At 34.4% G+C, this 15558-nt stretch overlaps 2 protein-coding genes across 2 annotated transcripts in view; both read right to left on the minus strand.

Annotated features, from left to right (window-relative positions):
* LOC127858671 (receptor-type tyrosine-protein phosphatase kappa-like) overlaps window positions 1–15558 on the minus strand; it is a 130597-nt gene that overhangs the window by 57583 nt on the left and 57456 nt on the right. The gene's annotated exons all lie outside the window — the stretch shown is intronic.
* Window positions 2076–15485, minus strand: LOC127859013 (protein KTI12 homolog). The gene is made up of 8 exons (XM_052396398.1): window positions 15264–15485; window positions 7871–7922; window positions 6918–6970; window positions 6395–6450; window positions 4798–4877; window positions 4079–4238; window positions 2513–2644; window positions 2076–2222 (listed from the first exon to the last, which is right to left on the minus strand). The coding sequence occupies exons 1-8, from the start codon at window positions 15412–15414 to the stop codon at window positions 2079–2081; spliced, it is 828 nt and encodes a 275-aa protein (XP_052252358.1). The 5' UTR covers window positions 15415–15485; the 3' UTR covers window positions 2076–2078.

Below are 15558 nucleotides of genomic sequence, written 5' to 3' on the forward strand. Positions count from 1 at the left end.
AAATAATTTGCTAATTTATCGTTTGTATTTCTTGAAAAACTTAAATATGTTGAATTGATTGTGTATATGCAAATTAAATAACACTTGACTTACGCTTAGCATGCGACAACACGCGTGTTTATACCGGAAAATGTGTAATCGTAGAAAATACCCAATCTTATATAGAATCACAATATTGTATAATATATTGTACGCTAAATTGCGTCGAAGATAACGAACAGCAGGTACGATAGATCTACGTAGATTTTGTGTAATGTGAAAATAGAAGTCATTATTTTGGCTATAAAGTATTAAACATGTTGCAGTAAATCGGTCTATGGTTCAAGATTTCTTTAAAAGTGACGGGGTTCATATGCCAGACTAACCCGTTCTTAAGTTTGGCTCGATTGGTCATTGTCGGCCCGGGTACTACTTAAATGATTGATACAAGCCTGTGTTAATTCAATAAGTTGTAGCGTTCAATAAAGAAGTTTATTATATAAAACACGAATACAAACATAAACAGGTATTTTCAATGTATATGAACAATTGCACATCAGCCTTTGCTGTTCTTGATATCACCCAGATCTCTTGGAAAACGAATATTCACCAATCAACGTATTTCGTTACATGATCACTGACTTAAAGTAAACGTAGCTCGGCAAGACATATAAGAAAGACACTCAACATGTGGCATGTACTCCTCATATTACACTCGACACGACACTGTGTGTGTCACGTTACATTTATTTTCTGAGCTATTTTCGTCATACGATAAACCACATTTAAGTAACATCTTAACATGACAGTCGACACCTTATTCTAGCATGACAGTCGACACAACACTGTTTCGTGACACGCTGCATCAGATTGTAAAGGGACACTAAACACGACACATGGCATTGTAACGTGATGCAAGTAACGACATTGTCAAGGAACTCACGACCATGTACAATCATGCATCACTGTTTAACTCTTGATTATAGCACTGTTACACACAATTTATTTCATAGAAGATGCATAGCTTGCAACACAAGTACAGACGAGTTGAAGCCAAAACACACACAGTAAAAGATTCAGTGAAAAAAATGAGTCAACGGGCAGAATTACACATACGTACAAATAAATATCATTGAACAAAAGTTTTGGTTAGACTCTAATCAATAAAACTGGGGAGCCCGGTGCCAGTTCACTGTCTTGCCAGGGCGGGAGAAAACTGCTTGTGCGGGTCCCATCAATGATCGAAACCTGGACCTTCTGATCAAAAGTCTTGGGAACATTCAAAAGATTGAACCCATGACCTGATAAACAAGAAACTGTCGGAGACGGGTGATGCTCCCCAAAGATTTTTTGTCACAATATTGCACTATATATTCAGATAAAAGGAAACGTCTTGAGGGCACAGTAGTTGGGGGGACAATAATTTTTTTATAGAAATTTTCAAAGGGCCATAACTCTGTGAAAAATATTCCGACCAGAACCCGCTGATAATATGCATATCTCCTCTTGGTAGTGAAGCTTCCCGTAAAGTTTCATTGAATTCCGGTCATTAGTTGCTGAGAAATAGCCCCGGACAAGAATTGCACTATATGTACAGTTAATGGAAATTTTCAAAATTTCAAAGGGCCATAACTCTGTGAAAAAAATCATCCGACCAGAACCCGCTGATAATATGCTCATCTCCTCTTAGTAGTGCAGCTTCCCATAAAGTTTCATGGTATTCCGGTCATTAGTTGCTGAGAAATAGCCCGGACAAAAATTGCACTATATGTACAGTTAATGGAAAATTTCAAAGGGCCATAACTCTGTGAAAAATCATCCGACCAGAACCCGCTGATAATATGCACATCTCCTCTTGGTAGTGAAGCTTCCCATAAAGTTTCATTGAATTCCGGTCATTAGTTGCTGAGAAATACTCCGGACAAAAATTGTGCACGGACGGACACACAGACGGACGGACAGACGAAGCGGCGACGATATGCTCCCCCCAAAATAAATTTTGGGGGAGCATAAAAAAGGCTGACACCAAATCCATACGAAAATGTTGACCCTTTAAAATTGATTACTAGTGAAAATAATATTAAAAAACACATATATTTTTATTTGAGCGTATTATTAAGGTACTGTATAAACATGTTTGTAAGTTGGGCGTGGTTGGACACGGGGTGCATCTTCATGTACGTGATGAACTGACGTCGCAACCTCTGAAGCTCGGCAAGGGTCAAAGGTCGCGTGTACTGAAGCTGAAACAAAAACGAAACTGCAACTAGAATAAGTACTGGTCAATATAATGTTATTATTTTGCATTAGTGTTGTTTAAATACCAAAATATGGGTGGCCACATAAATTGAAACAGTGCATGAACAGAAGTGTGGTTTGTTGAAAAATTTGAGAATAAGTTTGTATACATCAACAGACTTTAAGACGGTCGAACATGTTAACACAGGTATACACTTCTCCGTATTGTATCCCAGGAAATATTACTGTAGGGGCACAATTTATTTTAATCATGATGCTTCGAGCAAAAATGTACCTGATCTGTAGCTCCGGATACGCCTATATTATCCCCAGGGACACATGTTTTCTGTGACCCCATGATGACCCCCACAACGTCCTGGGTCGTCTTGTCCAGTTCATACAAAAAGTTAGTAGATGAGAGGGGTTGCTGAAATATACGAGAATCGCTGTTGAAAAAATGAGTATAATGCATGTGCATGCAGTCGGCACAAGCTCAACTGGGAAGACACTCCTTAACTAGATTTTCGTTTAGAAGAGACTTCCTTTTTACGGAAAATTCCATAAAAGCAGTAGACACACTTTACGCACATGCATTAAGCCAAGTTTTTAGGCGTAATATATGTTATGCCACTAGCACTTTGGGCTACTTAGATTCAATTTTTCATCACCGAAATAGCCCAAAAAATTGCCTTTATTATTAGAAACTAACTATTTCTTTTGGTATACAGCACCAGAAGGGTTACTTTTACAATAAGCACAGGAGATTCAAGTCATTTAAGCATTGATTTCACCTGACTAATAATTTCACTTTGTTTTCAATTAAAGGGGCCTTTTCACGTTTTTGTAAATTGACAATTTCAAAAAATGTTTCAGATTCGCAAATTTTTGTTGTAGTTATGATGTTTGTGAGGGAACAGTAATACTGAACATTAACCATGCTCTAAAATACCAATTATATGCTTCTTTCAATGTTAAAGAACCTGAAAATTATAAAGCGTTGCAGCGCAAAACGATTGAGTTATTTTGAGAGTTCTGTTCAGTTGTTATATTTTTGATACTACGAGGATTGCTTATATAAAGTATAAAATGCATCCCACATTGTATGAGCACAGATGGCCAGGTGGTCTAAGCGATAGACTTTTACTCCAGGGGTGAGTGGTTCCAGCCCAGGTAAGGGTTACTTTTTCTTTCTTAAATTTATTCTTGTTTTTTATGCATACATCTGTAAAAAGGCCGCTTTAAAGACTTTTTGGCTCTTTGGGGTTACACTAGTCGGAGACACGAGTTTCATTTAAACTTTAGGGTTTAACATTTTTTAAAGCCTCAGACCACAACAAATTGACTATTAACCACAATGTGCGATTTTGCTTCTTTAGCTAGGAAGATGGGTTGTAAATGTAAATGTTATTGTATATATTATTGGATGAGTTGTTTCAAAATTTCTCGATCATTGAATTTTACATGAAACATGAAACATGTGATCTCCTCATGCTGTACAACTGTGGAAAGGTTTTATTAAATTAATGGATAAATGATGAAGTAACAGTCCAAACCATCGATTTGTTTGTCTAACTATTACCTCTAATTTTGACCTTCACCTTCAGCTAGGGAGACATGCCTAACATGAGACACAACATATTCTAGTAGTTAACCATTTAAGTAAGTTATTTTAAAAAGTGCATAAAGAATGATCAAGCCAGGAGTGACTACCTTACACATGCATTTATGCACATACCCTCAACCATTGTGAAAGCTGTACAAAGCTTGATGCATTGGGACTAGACAAAAAATGTGGAGGAGATTATAAGTTATTTTCATAAATACGGACTTTTCTATTTCAACTGAGTATAAATCTACAAACTGGTGCCGTGGAGGCATTGGGGGCTGGAGCCTTCTTCTTCAACAGAGCGTCTGATATTGCATCCAACGGCAACACATCGTCCTTCTGAATTACAAACAGCGGACTATCCCAGCGGTTATTGGACCTTGGCTCCTCAAACCTCTGCACAAGGCCATCGAATCTGAATAAAAATGATTCCACATCTGGGCTTTTATTTTATTTATTGGGGAAAGAGCCTAGCCTCCTTTGACGAAGTTGAGAAAGGGGAAGAAAGGTTCCATGGTATAAACTTGAAATTCGGTAAAATAGCATCATTTTAAAATTGCAATATAAGAAAATTCTAGCACATGCAATTTTGTAATTACAGCAAAGTAATAAAGAATCATCTATCTTATGAAGATGTGTAAAATGTCAGTTTCATACATGTAATAACTACATGGATGCAAATGGATATAATTATCCACACACAAACAAAATTAGACCAGAGAATACTGCTTTCTATAAAAACTGTGTGAATTCCATTTAAAGCCATTAAGGCCCATGTCAGATTAATAATACAAACCATAGAGAACAATAAAGCATAACCTGAGTCCTGGTCAGACAGAATGACTTGAAAGCAAACTACTTCTGGGTAAATCTGCTATAAATTTCAACATCCCATTAACATGTTTTAACATAAAATGATACAAAACAGTAGAACATTTAGTAATTTAAGATAAAGACAAAGGAGTTATTCTCACATTTGTTGCAAATACTTCTCTTCCTCAGCTCGGCTGTTGTTCCATTCACTTGCTAGTTCTTTACTGGTATCACAGAAAATCTGAAAATCATAAAGTTTGTACTACAATTTACATGAACTTGCAAAGCATACTGTTAGTTCTTTAAGGCCAATAGAGTCAACCATTGTTTGAAAGTGATAGTAAACCAATTAGCGGGACTGAATACCTGTTGCTATCTAACTCTGTTTACTGCCAACCGCTCTTTTGAGTATCATAGGCAGGTAGTCCGTTTCCTGGGAAGAACCAGTACTTGGTGTCTATAGAGGAGAAAATGAGAACGCTACCCGAGTAGGAATCGAACCTACGAACTCCTGATCGCTAGGCGGACACCTCATCCACTACACCACCACGACCTGCAGAGTGATTGAAGCAATATAGCCAATTTCAAACGAGCATTACAATCAGCATCATTAAGTACAAGTGCAATTATCAACATTTGAAATAAATGTAAGAAAATAAGTTTGCTTAGTTTTCAATAACTATTTATTTTTCTCATATAAATGCACAAAAATTACCACTCATAGTTATAATAGCATACATTGTCTTCAATCCACTGCATGTTGGCTGATTAAAACACATCCCTGAAAACAACAGTACACATACTAGGGATGAAGAGTGTTAACAAGTAGCGATAATCTTCACTATTCTACCTAAACAACTTGACTGTATCAGTAGAGATTTCCTGCACCGTATAATGAACCCCCTTTGTGCAGTATCTTGATTGCACAGGCTTATCTGTGAAAACACGTTACAAACATGTATTAAGTCCCGTGTTCCCAGAGCATGACTCATATATTACATTTAGAGACAATGACAGACTATTTCAACCCTCAAAATTACAGATAAGACACCAAGTTCTGTCAGTTTACAACTTGTCTGACATTTGGCCAATCTGCTAGAGATGTAGTGTTGTAAGATATTGAAATTCATCCAACAGATTAATGATTTTATGTAACAAATTAAGACCCGTTGGATAAAGATAAGGTTTATCCCACACCTTTCTTTTATCCAACAGCTAGAACATGTACATAGGGACTACTTTTTTGGTCTGTTTTTGAACTGTTACGTATGAAGTGTTCATTTTGCCTGACAGCACTCATATGGTTGTAAGACATTTAAATGTTTGTCAGTTCAGTTTTCAGGTGTGGTAGAGTTATATTGCGATCCCACCTTCACTCAAATATGCAATGCTTCTTTATTTACCTTAGCCAGTCCTATGATCGTGGCTTCCAAGACTTCATTTGAGGAGCTATTTATTAGTATTTAACATTTTGCGTGAAAGTATTGGTCATAGAGAAAAAGTACTAGCACAAGCAAGTAATTTGCTATGGTTATCCGAACTTAAAAAAGTGAAAACTTTTTGTGGTGCAACATCAGACTTGCTTGATCCACTTGCACATTTCCATGATCATACAGTTACATTGCTGGCAACGGAAAAACATCATTAATTTACAAGTACTTTAACCACTGGTTTTGATTCCTTTATTTAAAGCATGTGGAAACACTGGAAGATCACTAGTGCTATATTACTCTACAAGATGGCACGCTAGTTACTCACCACACACTGTGTTGTTTGGCACTCTTTTGTTACACAATACAACTCGTATCTGAAACCTGAAGAAGCAAGACGGTAATATTGATTAAATGAAGACATCAAACTAAATACTCTTCCCCATGAGGCCAATAACACTTAAGCCCGGACTTGCTTTCAATAATATCTGAGATATTGCGTACTAGTATGGTATAACATTAAAAATACTGTGAAAACAATATTTTGTCTCACAGGTATTATTGTAAATGACAATATATGAAACCCCAGCAAACAAGCTGCAGTTTATTTATGTTTCTTAAGGAACAAGCATACAGAATTCCATTTAATCCTATAGGAAATTGCATACAATTGTTTTTCCCTATATCTATTTCAAAATAACATGACTCTGTCAATAAATGAATGAAAAACTGAATCAATTTGTACTTGTGAGAGTAAGTCCAAGTATGCTGTAGTCACACGTTCTTTTAAAATCATATCTTGAGTGCAACATAACTATGAACATTACAATTCTTACAAGAAATATACTCACCTTTAATATAATTCAATGAATCAAGTATGGTAATTGTTTCTTTACTCAGGTTTCTAGAAGAAGAAAAATCAACTTCACAATATGTTATATAAATTTTGTGAGTAACACAATACAAGTAATACAAATGTAGTTAAATTAGTTCAAATACAAAGTCGCAAAGATATGATCTAGTATGCCCATCTGTAAAAGAAATTCAGGTCAAGATTGGAGAAATCTTGATCTATTTATCTTGTTTTACTTTAGACCTTAAATTGCGACCTTGACCTCCAACCAGTAGACTTGAATACAATATGTGTTGCATAATATTCTAGTAACTACTGCAAAATTATTTAAAAACCGTTAATTTGCAAAAGACTAGGTTTAACCTTTGACCTTAATTTGTGATGTTGACCTTTGACCTTGTGACAGGGTTTTTTGTGTTCCGGACATTCATTCTGATCATGCTGACAAACTCAATTCAAGTTATTTGAAAACTCATCCTTGATGGACATGGTTATGATTTGGACAAAGTGTCAGGTACTAATATCCAACATTGGACAATTGACAGTGTATTTTGATTGACCTTGGACCTTGAACGCTCCAGAAAGTGTCAAACACAATTTTCTAAAATTGACCTTTAACTTTTTAATGTGACCATGACCATGAACATATTAAATATAAATAAAATATGAATCAGCTATCCTTGAAGTAACTCCAAGAAGAAATATATATACAGTGCTGGGCTCAAACCCACAAACATTGGAACACTAACATGGCGCTCCACCAACTATTCTAACCTTGCCACTGGTTCTTACACACAATACAGCTTATCAGCCACTGGTTCTTACACACAATACAGCTTATCAGCCACTGGTTCTTACACACAATACAGCTTATCAGCCACTGGTTCTTACACACAATACAGCTTATCAGCTGCTATTTTTCCTTATTTGAATGCTGATGTTTTAAATTACCTTTGCACTGACGACTTCAAATTGCCTCTGACAATCTTCTCTTCTTTAGAGTCTGAAGATACAAAGGAAAAAGACATTTTTGACAAATGTTGAAAACACTTGAACGCAATGTGACCTTTATGTGTGACTCTGACCATTAACTACAAGTCAATCTAATTAGTGACAGATCTTAGATCACAAGTCAGAGCATTTGAGAGGATTGTGATGGCATTTTTTAATAGTTTGCCAAGTCATAATAATGTATTAATCTAAATGATAAAATTATGCAATACATAATTTAACTAGGATGATCTTTACATTTTCCATTTGAATAATGGAAAAAGATGTATAAAACTACATAAGATAATTACATTCTTGCATTAAAATATTCTGCAAAAATATGATTGGATGTTTGGCCTATGAGCAGACATATATGGTGTTTTGATTTCAGAAAAGTTTAATAGTGCATATCAAATTATTTAGTCTTATAATGTCACATTATGATTGTAACGCAATTAGTTTGTAATTTTTTTTTTCAATTTAATGACGATGTTAATGTTCTGATTAGTCTGTATTGATATGTAGCGCTAATGCACACACTCTCAATTTCTTGTTGCGGAATAAAAAATGACAGAGAAAAAAGCCAAGTTACTGCACTAGTAAGTTTGGTTTGAATCATTTGCTACTCATGACTTGATGAACACTATATAGCTGACAAGTATTTCTTGTGAAACACTGGTAAAACTGAATGTCAGCAAGATTTTTACAAAACTGGGAGAATCAGTGTTTCTTGTGTTTTTTTGGATCAAATTTAAGGCCTGTAGGGGGACCAATTGCCAATGGAAAAAGGTGTATAGGCTAATCAGGGACGACACTTTCCGCTTTTATGGTATTTTTAGTTCCAAGGAAGTCACTCCTTACCGAAAATCAAGTTTAGGCAGAAAGTGTCGTCCCTGATTATCCTGAGCGGACTGCACAGGCTAATCTGGGACGACCCTTTACGCACATGCATTAAGCCCAGTTTTCTCAGAACAAGACTCATTTTATTTTTATCTTTAATAAATAAATCTCAACATTAAGTTCACCTCCCATCAATCCTTATAAATTTAACCTTAGTAATGTATTCAAACCACTGTTATTCTCAATGTGGAGGTATCTCAATTTGTTAGCTAATAGACAGTTACATGCACACTTTTGTCCAACCCAGACAATCTTTTGTATGATAAGGATGGAATCATGTCAAGCATTTGGTATATCATACACATGTGTTTTTACAAGTAAACTTTTTAATTTAAAGCTATTTTTGGAAGATATTGTGTTTTAATAAAATAAGTCTGACAGGTTTCACAGAATCTGCTTGTATGAATGCTGTGTAATAACCCATAAAGGCAACCTGATACCATGTTCCTGTTGTGTATTGTATTATTCCAGACAGAGCTCCAATTATGTTGGAATGCATAGAAATATTTATTAAAAGATTTCTCATGGTTTAGAAAAAAAGCTGCGGCTGCAATTTGATTTGGGCCAGACATGTAACATTGGTAATAGATATTTGATGTACAGCGCTTCCACTAGTTTTGAAAAGTTGGAAGTCCTGACTTCCAAGCCTTAAATTTTGGACGTTCCAAATAATGCAGTTGGAAGCCCCGATTTTTTTAATGAATATTTTAGTAAACCCTACCACATTGTGTTGATCGCTGGAGACATACATGTTACAACACTATCAATTAAAATATAATCCAGAATAAAATTGCAATTTCAATGTTCAAAACCAAAATATGAAAAGTATTGACAATGTGTATAAGAATTTTATAAACACAAATGTCCGCCATTTTGAGCAAGTGCATATGAAAAGTGAGTTTTTGGATGGGATCATTCCCATTGAACATGCATAAATCAAGTGCACGATTTGCAAGCATTTAGTACCGTTCATAACGACCAATCAATGAGCGAATTTAATTTTATTTATTACTGTAAATTTATGTATTTTTTCTATAGTTTCAATATATCAATAATATCTCATTGTGTGCATTAATGACAATATATTTTTTCATGTTAAAATACAAATATACCGAGTTGCACTTCTATATTTAATTACGGCACATGGACTGTTTTGACACGCAAGCTTTCCATGCGTGGAACTTGACTCTGTCAGCAACAACTTTGCGCTGTTATTAAAAAACGGGTTTTACATGGCATCATTAAATAATATCACGTGGCTGTAAAAAAATTGTGTTATTCAGTTCTATAAATGGACATGATGAAATATACTTGTACTGAAATTAAATCGTTACCGCATACAATTTGTAACGGGTATCCTTTTCACAACTTACTCGCCATAAGTAATTAATTGCTCACAATTTGCATTTAACTTCTCATAAGGAACAATTGTTTAAGTAATTGTTTATGTTAAAAAGGTGTGATGAGGATACCCGACACTGTCTTTCATCTACTGTTTAATTAACGTAAATTTTAAAACTGTGATTCCTTGTAAATCAATCTGCAATAAACGCTTACTTCAAGACTAACGTCAATCAAAAATAATTATCGCCAGTTAACCCTGCCCTTATACGCATTCTTGTTACCGATTGGATGCTGAACAGCACAGTTTGGCAACTGAGAGTAACCCAAGAATTTCTCATGGTGTATCTGCGTCAGCATATATATGGCTGTGTAATGTGACTTTATTATTCAATACTTTAATATCTCTTATCAGTTATACGGGCATAAGCCCGCGAAGCGGGCGTTGACCGTTCATACATATGGAAATTTAGACATAAAATTACATAAGAATACCACATAGGGATACGTCTAAAAAAATTGCCACGTGACATATATTTTCGCGATGCTATTTATGACCTTGAACAAATCAAAAACACTTTGACATATGCTAAATCACATGTAAATACATACCTCAGGAAAAATTACATCAATGACATCATAATTGTGTAGCGGATCGCAATAAATATTCTCCCATTATTTGTTTTTCTTCGCAACCATTCCAGAATTAAGTCATTACTCAATTATCTCCCCTGAATACTCATCTTCAGTTGGTATAAAACCGAAGACTGGTTCACTACATATAGTGACAGTCTTTACCAAACACACGTGAACATAACCCGTCTTAAATATATTGCCGAATCTCAGAATTCTGTCGAATTTATTTGCGTTGATCTTTTCGATATCTTATTGTTATTATTATCCTGACAAATCACAAACGTTTGTTAAAAAATTATTTGTTTTAAACATTATAGTTGGCATCTCTATTCTTCCAGTATTCTCGCGGTATTCCAATAACGACACCCTACTGTTTATTTGTCAGAATTCGTGACGCATTTTCCATTCGCTCTCAGAAAGAAGTTTTACGTGTGATCATGAACAATATTCTGGTAAGTTGTCGTTGTTATCCATCAGAAACACATTTATTCACAAAATTTAAAGATATTCCGGTCTAACTTTTTAGTCTTTTAGCTTTAATTTCTAACGTATTTACACTTCGTCTGCTGGCACTTTTACCGATATCCCGAAAGGTTACATATCACTATAATAAGTTTAGGCCTAAAACCACGAAATCCGATACCGTTGGATTTTCGTACGACAATCTTACGTAAATTTTTTTCCAGATTCTAAATCAACAAAAAACAAGACATTCATAAATTGTCTGCATTATTTATCAAATTCTAAGATATTTGTTGGTTTTCCGTTTTTAGAAGCTGTTCTGCCAAGGCAAGAGCTGGGCATCACACAAGCCATTCTATTAAGCAAAACTGACAGTTTTGGTTTACACAAATCAACAAAGGAGGGATTCCTGAACTATCAAAATTTCCAAGCTATACACACAGTTATTATCTGTGGTGATCTTTATTGGTTCTGTTGGTTTACTTGGATGTAACATGAAAAGTCTATATCTGTCTATCTATAAACAAAAATCATAATAATAAAATGGTATAATAAGATCAGATGTGCAAAAAATGTCAAAGGGTTGTTATATCAACAATTTGAAGGCAATTATGCTGAAAAAATATTAAAGTTCCCATGCAAATCTAGTCTGTATATCGACAAGTGTCTGCCAATAAATGTCAAACAAGTAATACAAAACTTACCACAAGTATGTAAAAGCACTAAGTACCTGCTGTGATCATTTTTAGTAAGATAGTGTAATTCTAAACAGTAGCAAATAGCTTGTTTAGTAAGTGCATAATGCAATTAATATGATTTCCTTTCTATTGTGTAATTAATAAATTGGTTGTTACTTGTACTAGGTAGAACGAGAAATGTACTTTGACATACAATTTTCACCGACCCTTGGGTGTTAGCCAATCAGAAGACACCTTACATCTGTTGCTTTTAGAGATATTTGGCATTGAACATTATTATTATTATTATTTATATCAAATTATGCGACTATCGACCGCTAACTCATAGATATTGTGCGTATTTATTGACCTGGCGTGGCGGAATTAACCTCTGACTTATGCAAGTTATGGTTATCACAAAATACGACAAACGGGGAGGTTATTATTCATAATTTATCCTGTTAATATTTGGTAACTCTTTGGTTACCATTGTGAATTTCCTACACAGTAATGCGCTGGACGGTCGTGATACTCCGCCCTGCATGATCAAATAAATACTCACAATATGCTGAATAATTTTAATTTTAAAAAGGTAGCAATTGAATCTTCTTCAAATTTGTATATAATCTATTTTAATTCATGAAATACTTGAAACTTTTATGTTGTTTTTTTTTTGCCATTCTAATATTTTTATTCATTTTGTCCTCAATTAAAAAAGAGATTTTAAACATTTATTATGAATAAATCTGAAGTAAAGCGGCTCCAGAGACAAAGGTTTTGATTGGCTGTTCAGAAAATGTGTACGTCGAAGTACAAGGATGTCGAAGTACAAATTGTACTTTGACGTACAAATATATACTTCGAAGTGTATTTTATATTTGTATGTCGACGTACAATTATTGTACTTGGACGTACATTTCTCTATTTACCTTGTAGGTCTTCTTTACTTTCAACCCAAATGGTAGGCCATAGTATTTTTTTAGGGTTATCTCAAGAATGCTTCCACTAAAGGGATCAATACAGAGACCTCCCAGTGACTAAGCCAGTTAGCAGACACCCCATCCACTATACCACAGCCTTTAAATTCCTGTGGCTAGAAAACACAAAAATTATAAGATGCTAGATCTTTAAGCTAAGAACATGTAACTCGTTTTAAGATTGATTTTTTTGGATGCGTTACTTAATTATTGCAACAATTATAATATTTTGAACACAATCATGTCCATATAATTATTAAAAATAAATGGTTATCAAAAAACTTAAAAAGCTTTTGCCCGTAAATTAGGTAGCACCTATAATCATATTATCTCTTATTCATTACCCCATGTCGCTTTTATGTGGATTAAGCGCGGAGCGGGGTTAACAGAGTAAAAACCAGATTAACTGTTGTGATTTGTATGTCCCGTGTCTTAGAAAACAGTATACATGCGGTTAATTGGATGTCCAAGTGACTTCCACCATTTGTAAAACTGAGGTACGACTGCCAATTTTGTGCGTAATTTACGCCTGGACGTCCACTAACCGAAGCGCTAGATGCTATACAATATCTTTATAAATACTTTAATTAAACTCTGTGTCTTTATTAAGAATTCAGCTAACCTGAAAATAATCAATTAACTTATGTATAGGAGGTTTTGGGGATTCCGATAATGACGTCACGTTTGCGCATGCTCAAATTTTGGCCGTCAAAACTGCGGCCATTCTGCTATTGTTTGCATGTGATGAACCGCATCGTGATAAGGTTACAATCATATTCGCGACCCTTTTGAATAACAAAAAATACTCAGAACTTGAAATTCTTTCAGATTAAATTGAATCCAATGAACGAACACAAATAAGGACGAAAACAAACAACAAATTAATTGAATTTATGTAATCAACATATAGAAACTGATTTGAACCTATTTGTCTGTAAAAACTTACCTTGTTACAGATTAACTAAATCCTCTTGATAAATGTAAATGCTTTATTTAATTGTTCACACCAGTTTTAACACTCTTTGTTTCAGCATTTTTAACACAGTGTTTAATTGCCCCCTTGTTTATCACAAACCGATTATCTCGATATGATCGGATACTGTCCAGACATTTACTAAGAAAACAGTGTGTAATAAACCCAGGGACCTATACTTGTATGACTCTGTATGGGGTCTCTGCATAAACCACATGTGTCTGGTCATTAAACACAATTTATGATACCTCCATGTCATCTCTTAGCATATTAAGTCAAAATCTTAACAGTTGCTTTAATAAAATATTGGAACATATTTAAAATATAGACATTTGTCCGAAATGGATTAACAGGTAGGAACTATTAAGTATATATATTAGCCAGTTTAAACATAACAATAAAGTGTTTAATCACTATACATTTAAAATTTTTTACAAATTTACTGCTACACAATTAACGTATTTAACTGGTACCTGCAAATGTAAACTCTGCTATAATGTGTAAAGATCGTGTGTTACTGCAGTATTCGAAACATCATCATGAAAACCAGCAATCGCGTTTGGTCATTGTATACGGTCACGGATATAAAATACTTGCGTAAAATAAATTAAATGTGTAGATTTATGGTATCATAAAATGCTAGATTTGTATCGCTCATGATCGCTAGAGAAGAGTTCAATATACATGTTCATGCAAGGACAGTTCAATTTGCAAAATATGCAGGTGTAATTTTCAATTGGAATGCTTAAATTATTAATATTTTCATTAAATGTAAACGAAACGAAAATTCATTCAATGTAAACGAAATTAAAACTACATTTCAAGATCGAAAAATCAAATGTATTGAGCTTTTTAAGGGCTTTGTTTTATAACTGATTCAATACACCCCTTACACTAAATTTCAATCTCTGATGAAAAATAACACTATCGCATCCACACCACTTATAATAATATCCAAATTATTATATGTTTTATAATTTTTGAAATATCATTTATTAAAGTCTTACTTAAAAAAGAATACGGGTATTTATAGTTTTGTTTTGTGAAATTGTAAGTATTAAGTCTTCCGACGACCTTTACTCTGATACAATGTAATAGGCCGCGATCGAGAAGTTGACGGCCAATCTATTTTTAGTAACGGAAAACCCCTCTTGTGACGTCACACAAAAACCTCCTATATATGTACATTAAATCACCTAAGTAGAAAAATGTATTAAAAGCTTTTTTACAAGTTGAAAGCCGTATACTTCAGACACTTTGTGACCAATAATTTTTGGTGCTGATTTCCTTTATGAAAAATCACACACATATACAAAATAGCAACTGTAATAAGTCGAAACATAAAATTTCCGAAACACAACTATATCCAGATTCCCATCAATTATTACCAGCATATACTTTATTGCGATCGACACCAGTGTTGTGATCGCTGAATACTACAACGGTCTTTTTCTGTTCGTTTTCAAAATATTTTTTCAATTCTTCAGTTCGTCTACTCTTCCCACAAGACGGATTCCCACAAATAAGTATAAAAGGCATTTTATATTAATTTCTTGTTATGGGCGCTGCCATCTTGTCTCAGAACGAACCGAACTCCAAAACTGTCGGAAAGAAAATTGTATTATTAGATATTAGATCTTGCATCGCACTAATAATTTCTAGATTTTTACGCCTAGGCATGTT

The sequence above is a fragment of the Dreissena polymorpha genome, chromosome 14 (assembly GCF_020536995.1).
Source record: "Dreissena polymorpha isolate Duluth1 chromosome 14, UMN_Dpol_1.0, whole genome shotgun sequence".
NCBI lineage: Eukaryota > Metazoa > Mollusca > Bivalvia > Myida > Dreissenidae > Dreissena > Dreissena polymorpha.

Bases quoted from the DNA above. Each gene is read 5' to 3' on its own strand.
- LOC127859013 (XM_052396398.1), bottom strand. From the start codon at position 15,414: ATGCCTTTTATACTTATTTGTGGGAATCCGTCTTGTGGGAAGAGTAGA. The intron at 4,878-6,394 runs GTGAGTAACTAG...TATGATTTTCAG, and splicing joins GCCAAACAACACAGTGTGTG to ATTTTCTGTGATACCAGTAA. The intron at 4,239-4,797 runs GTGAGAATAACT...ATTTTTATTCAG, and splicing joins GAGAAGTATTTGCAACAAAT to ATTCGATGGCCTTGTGCAGA.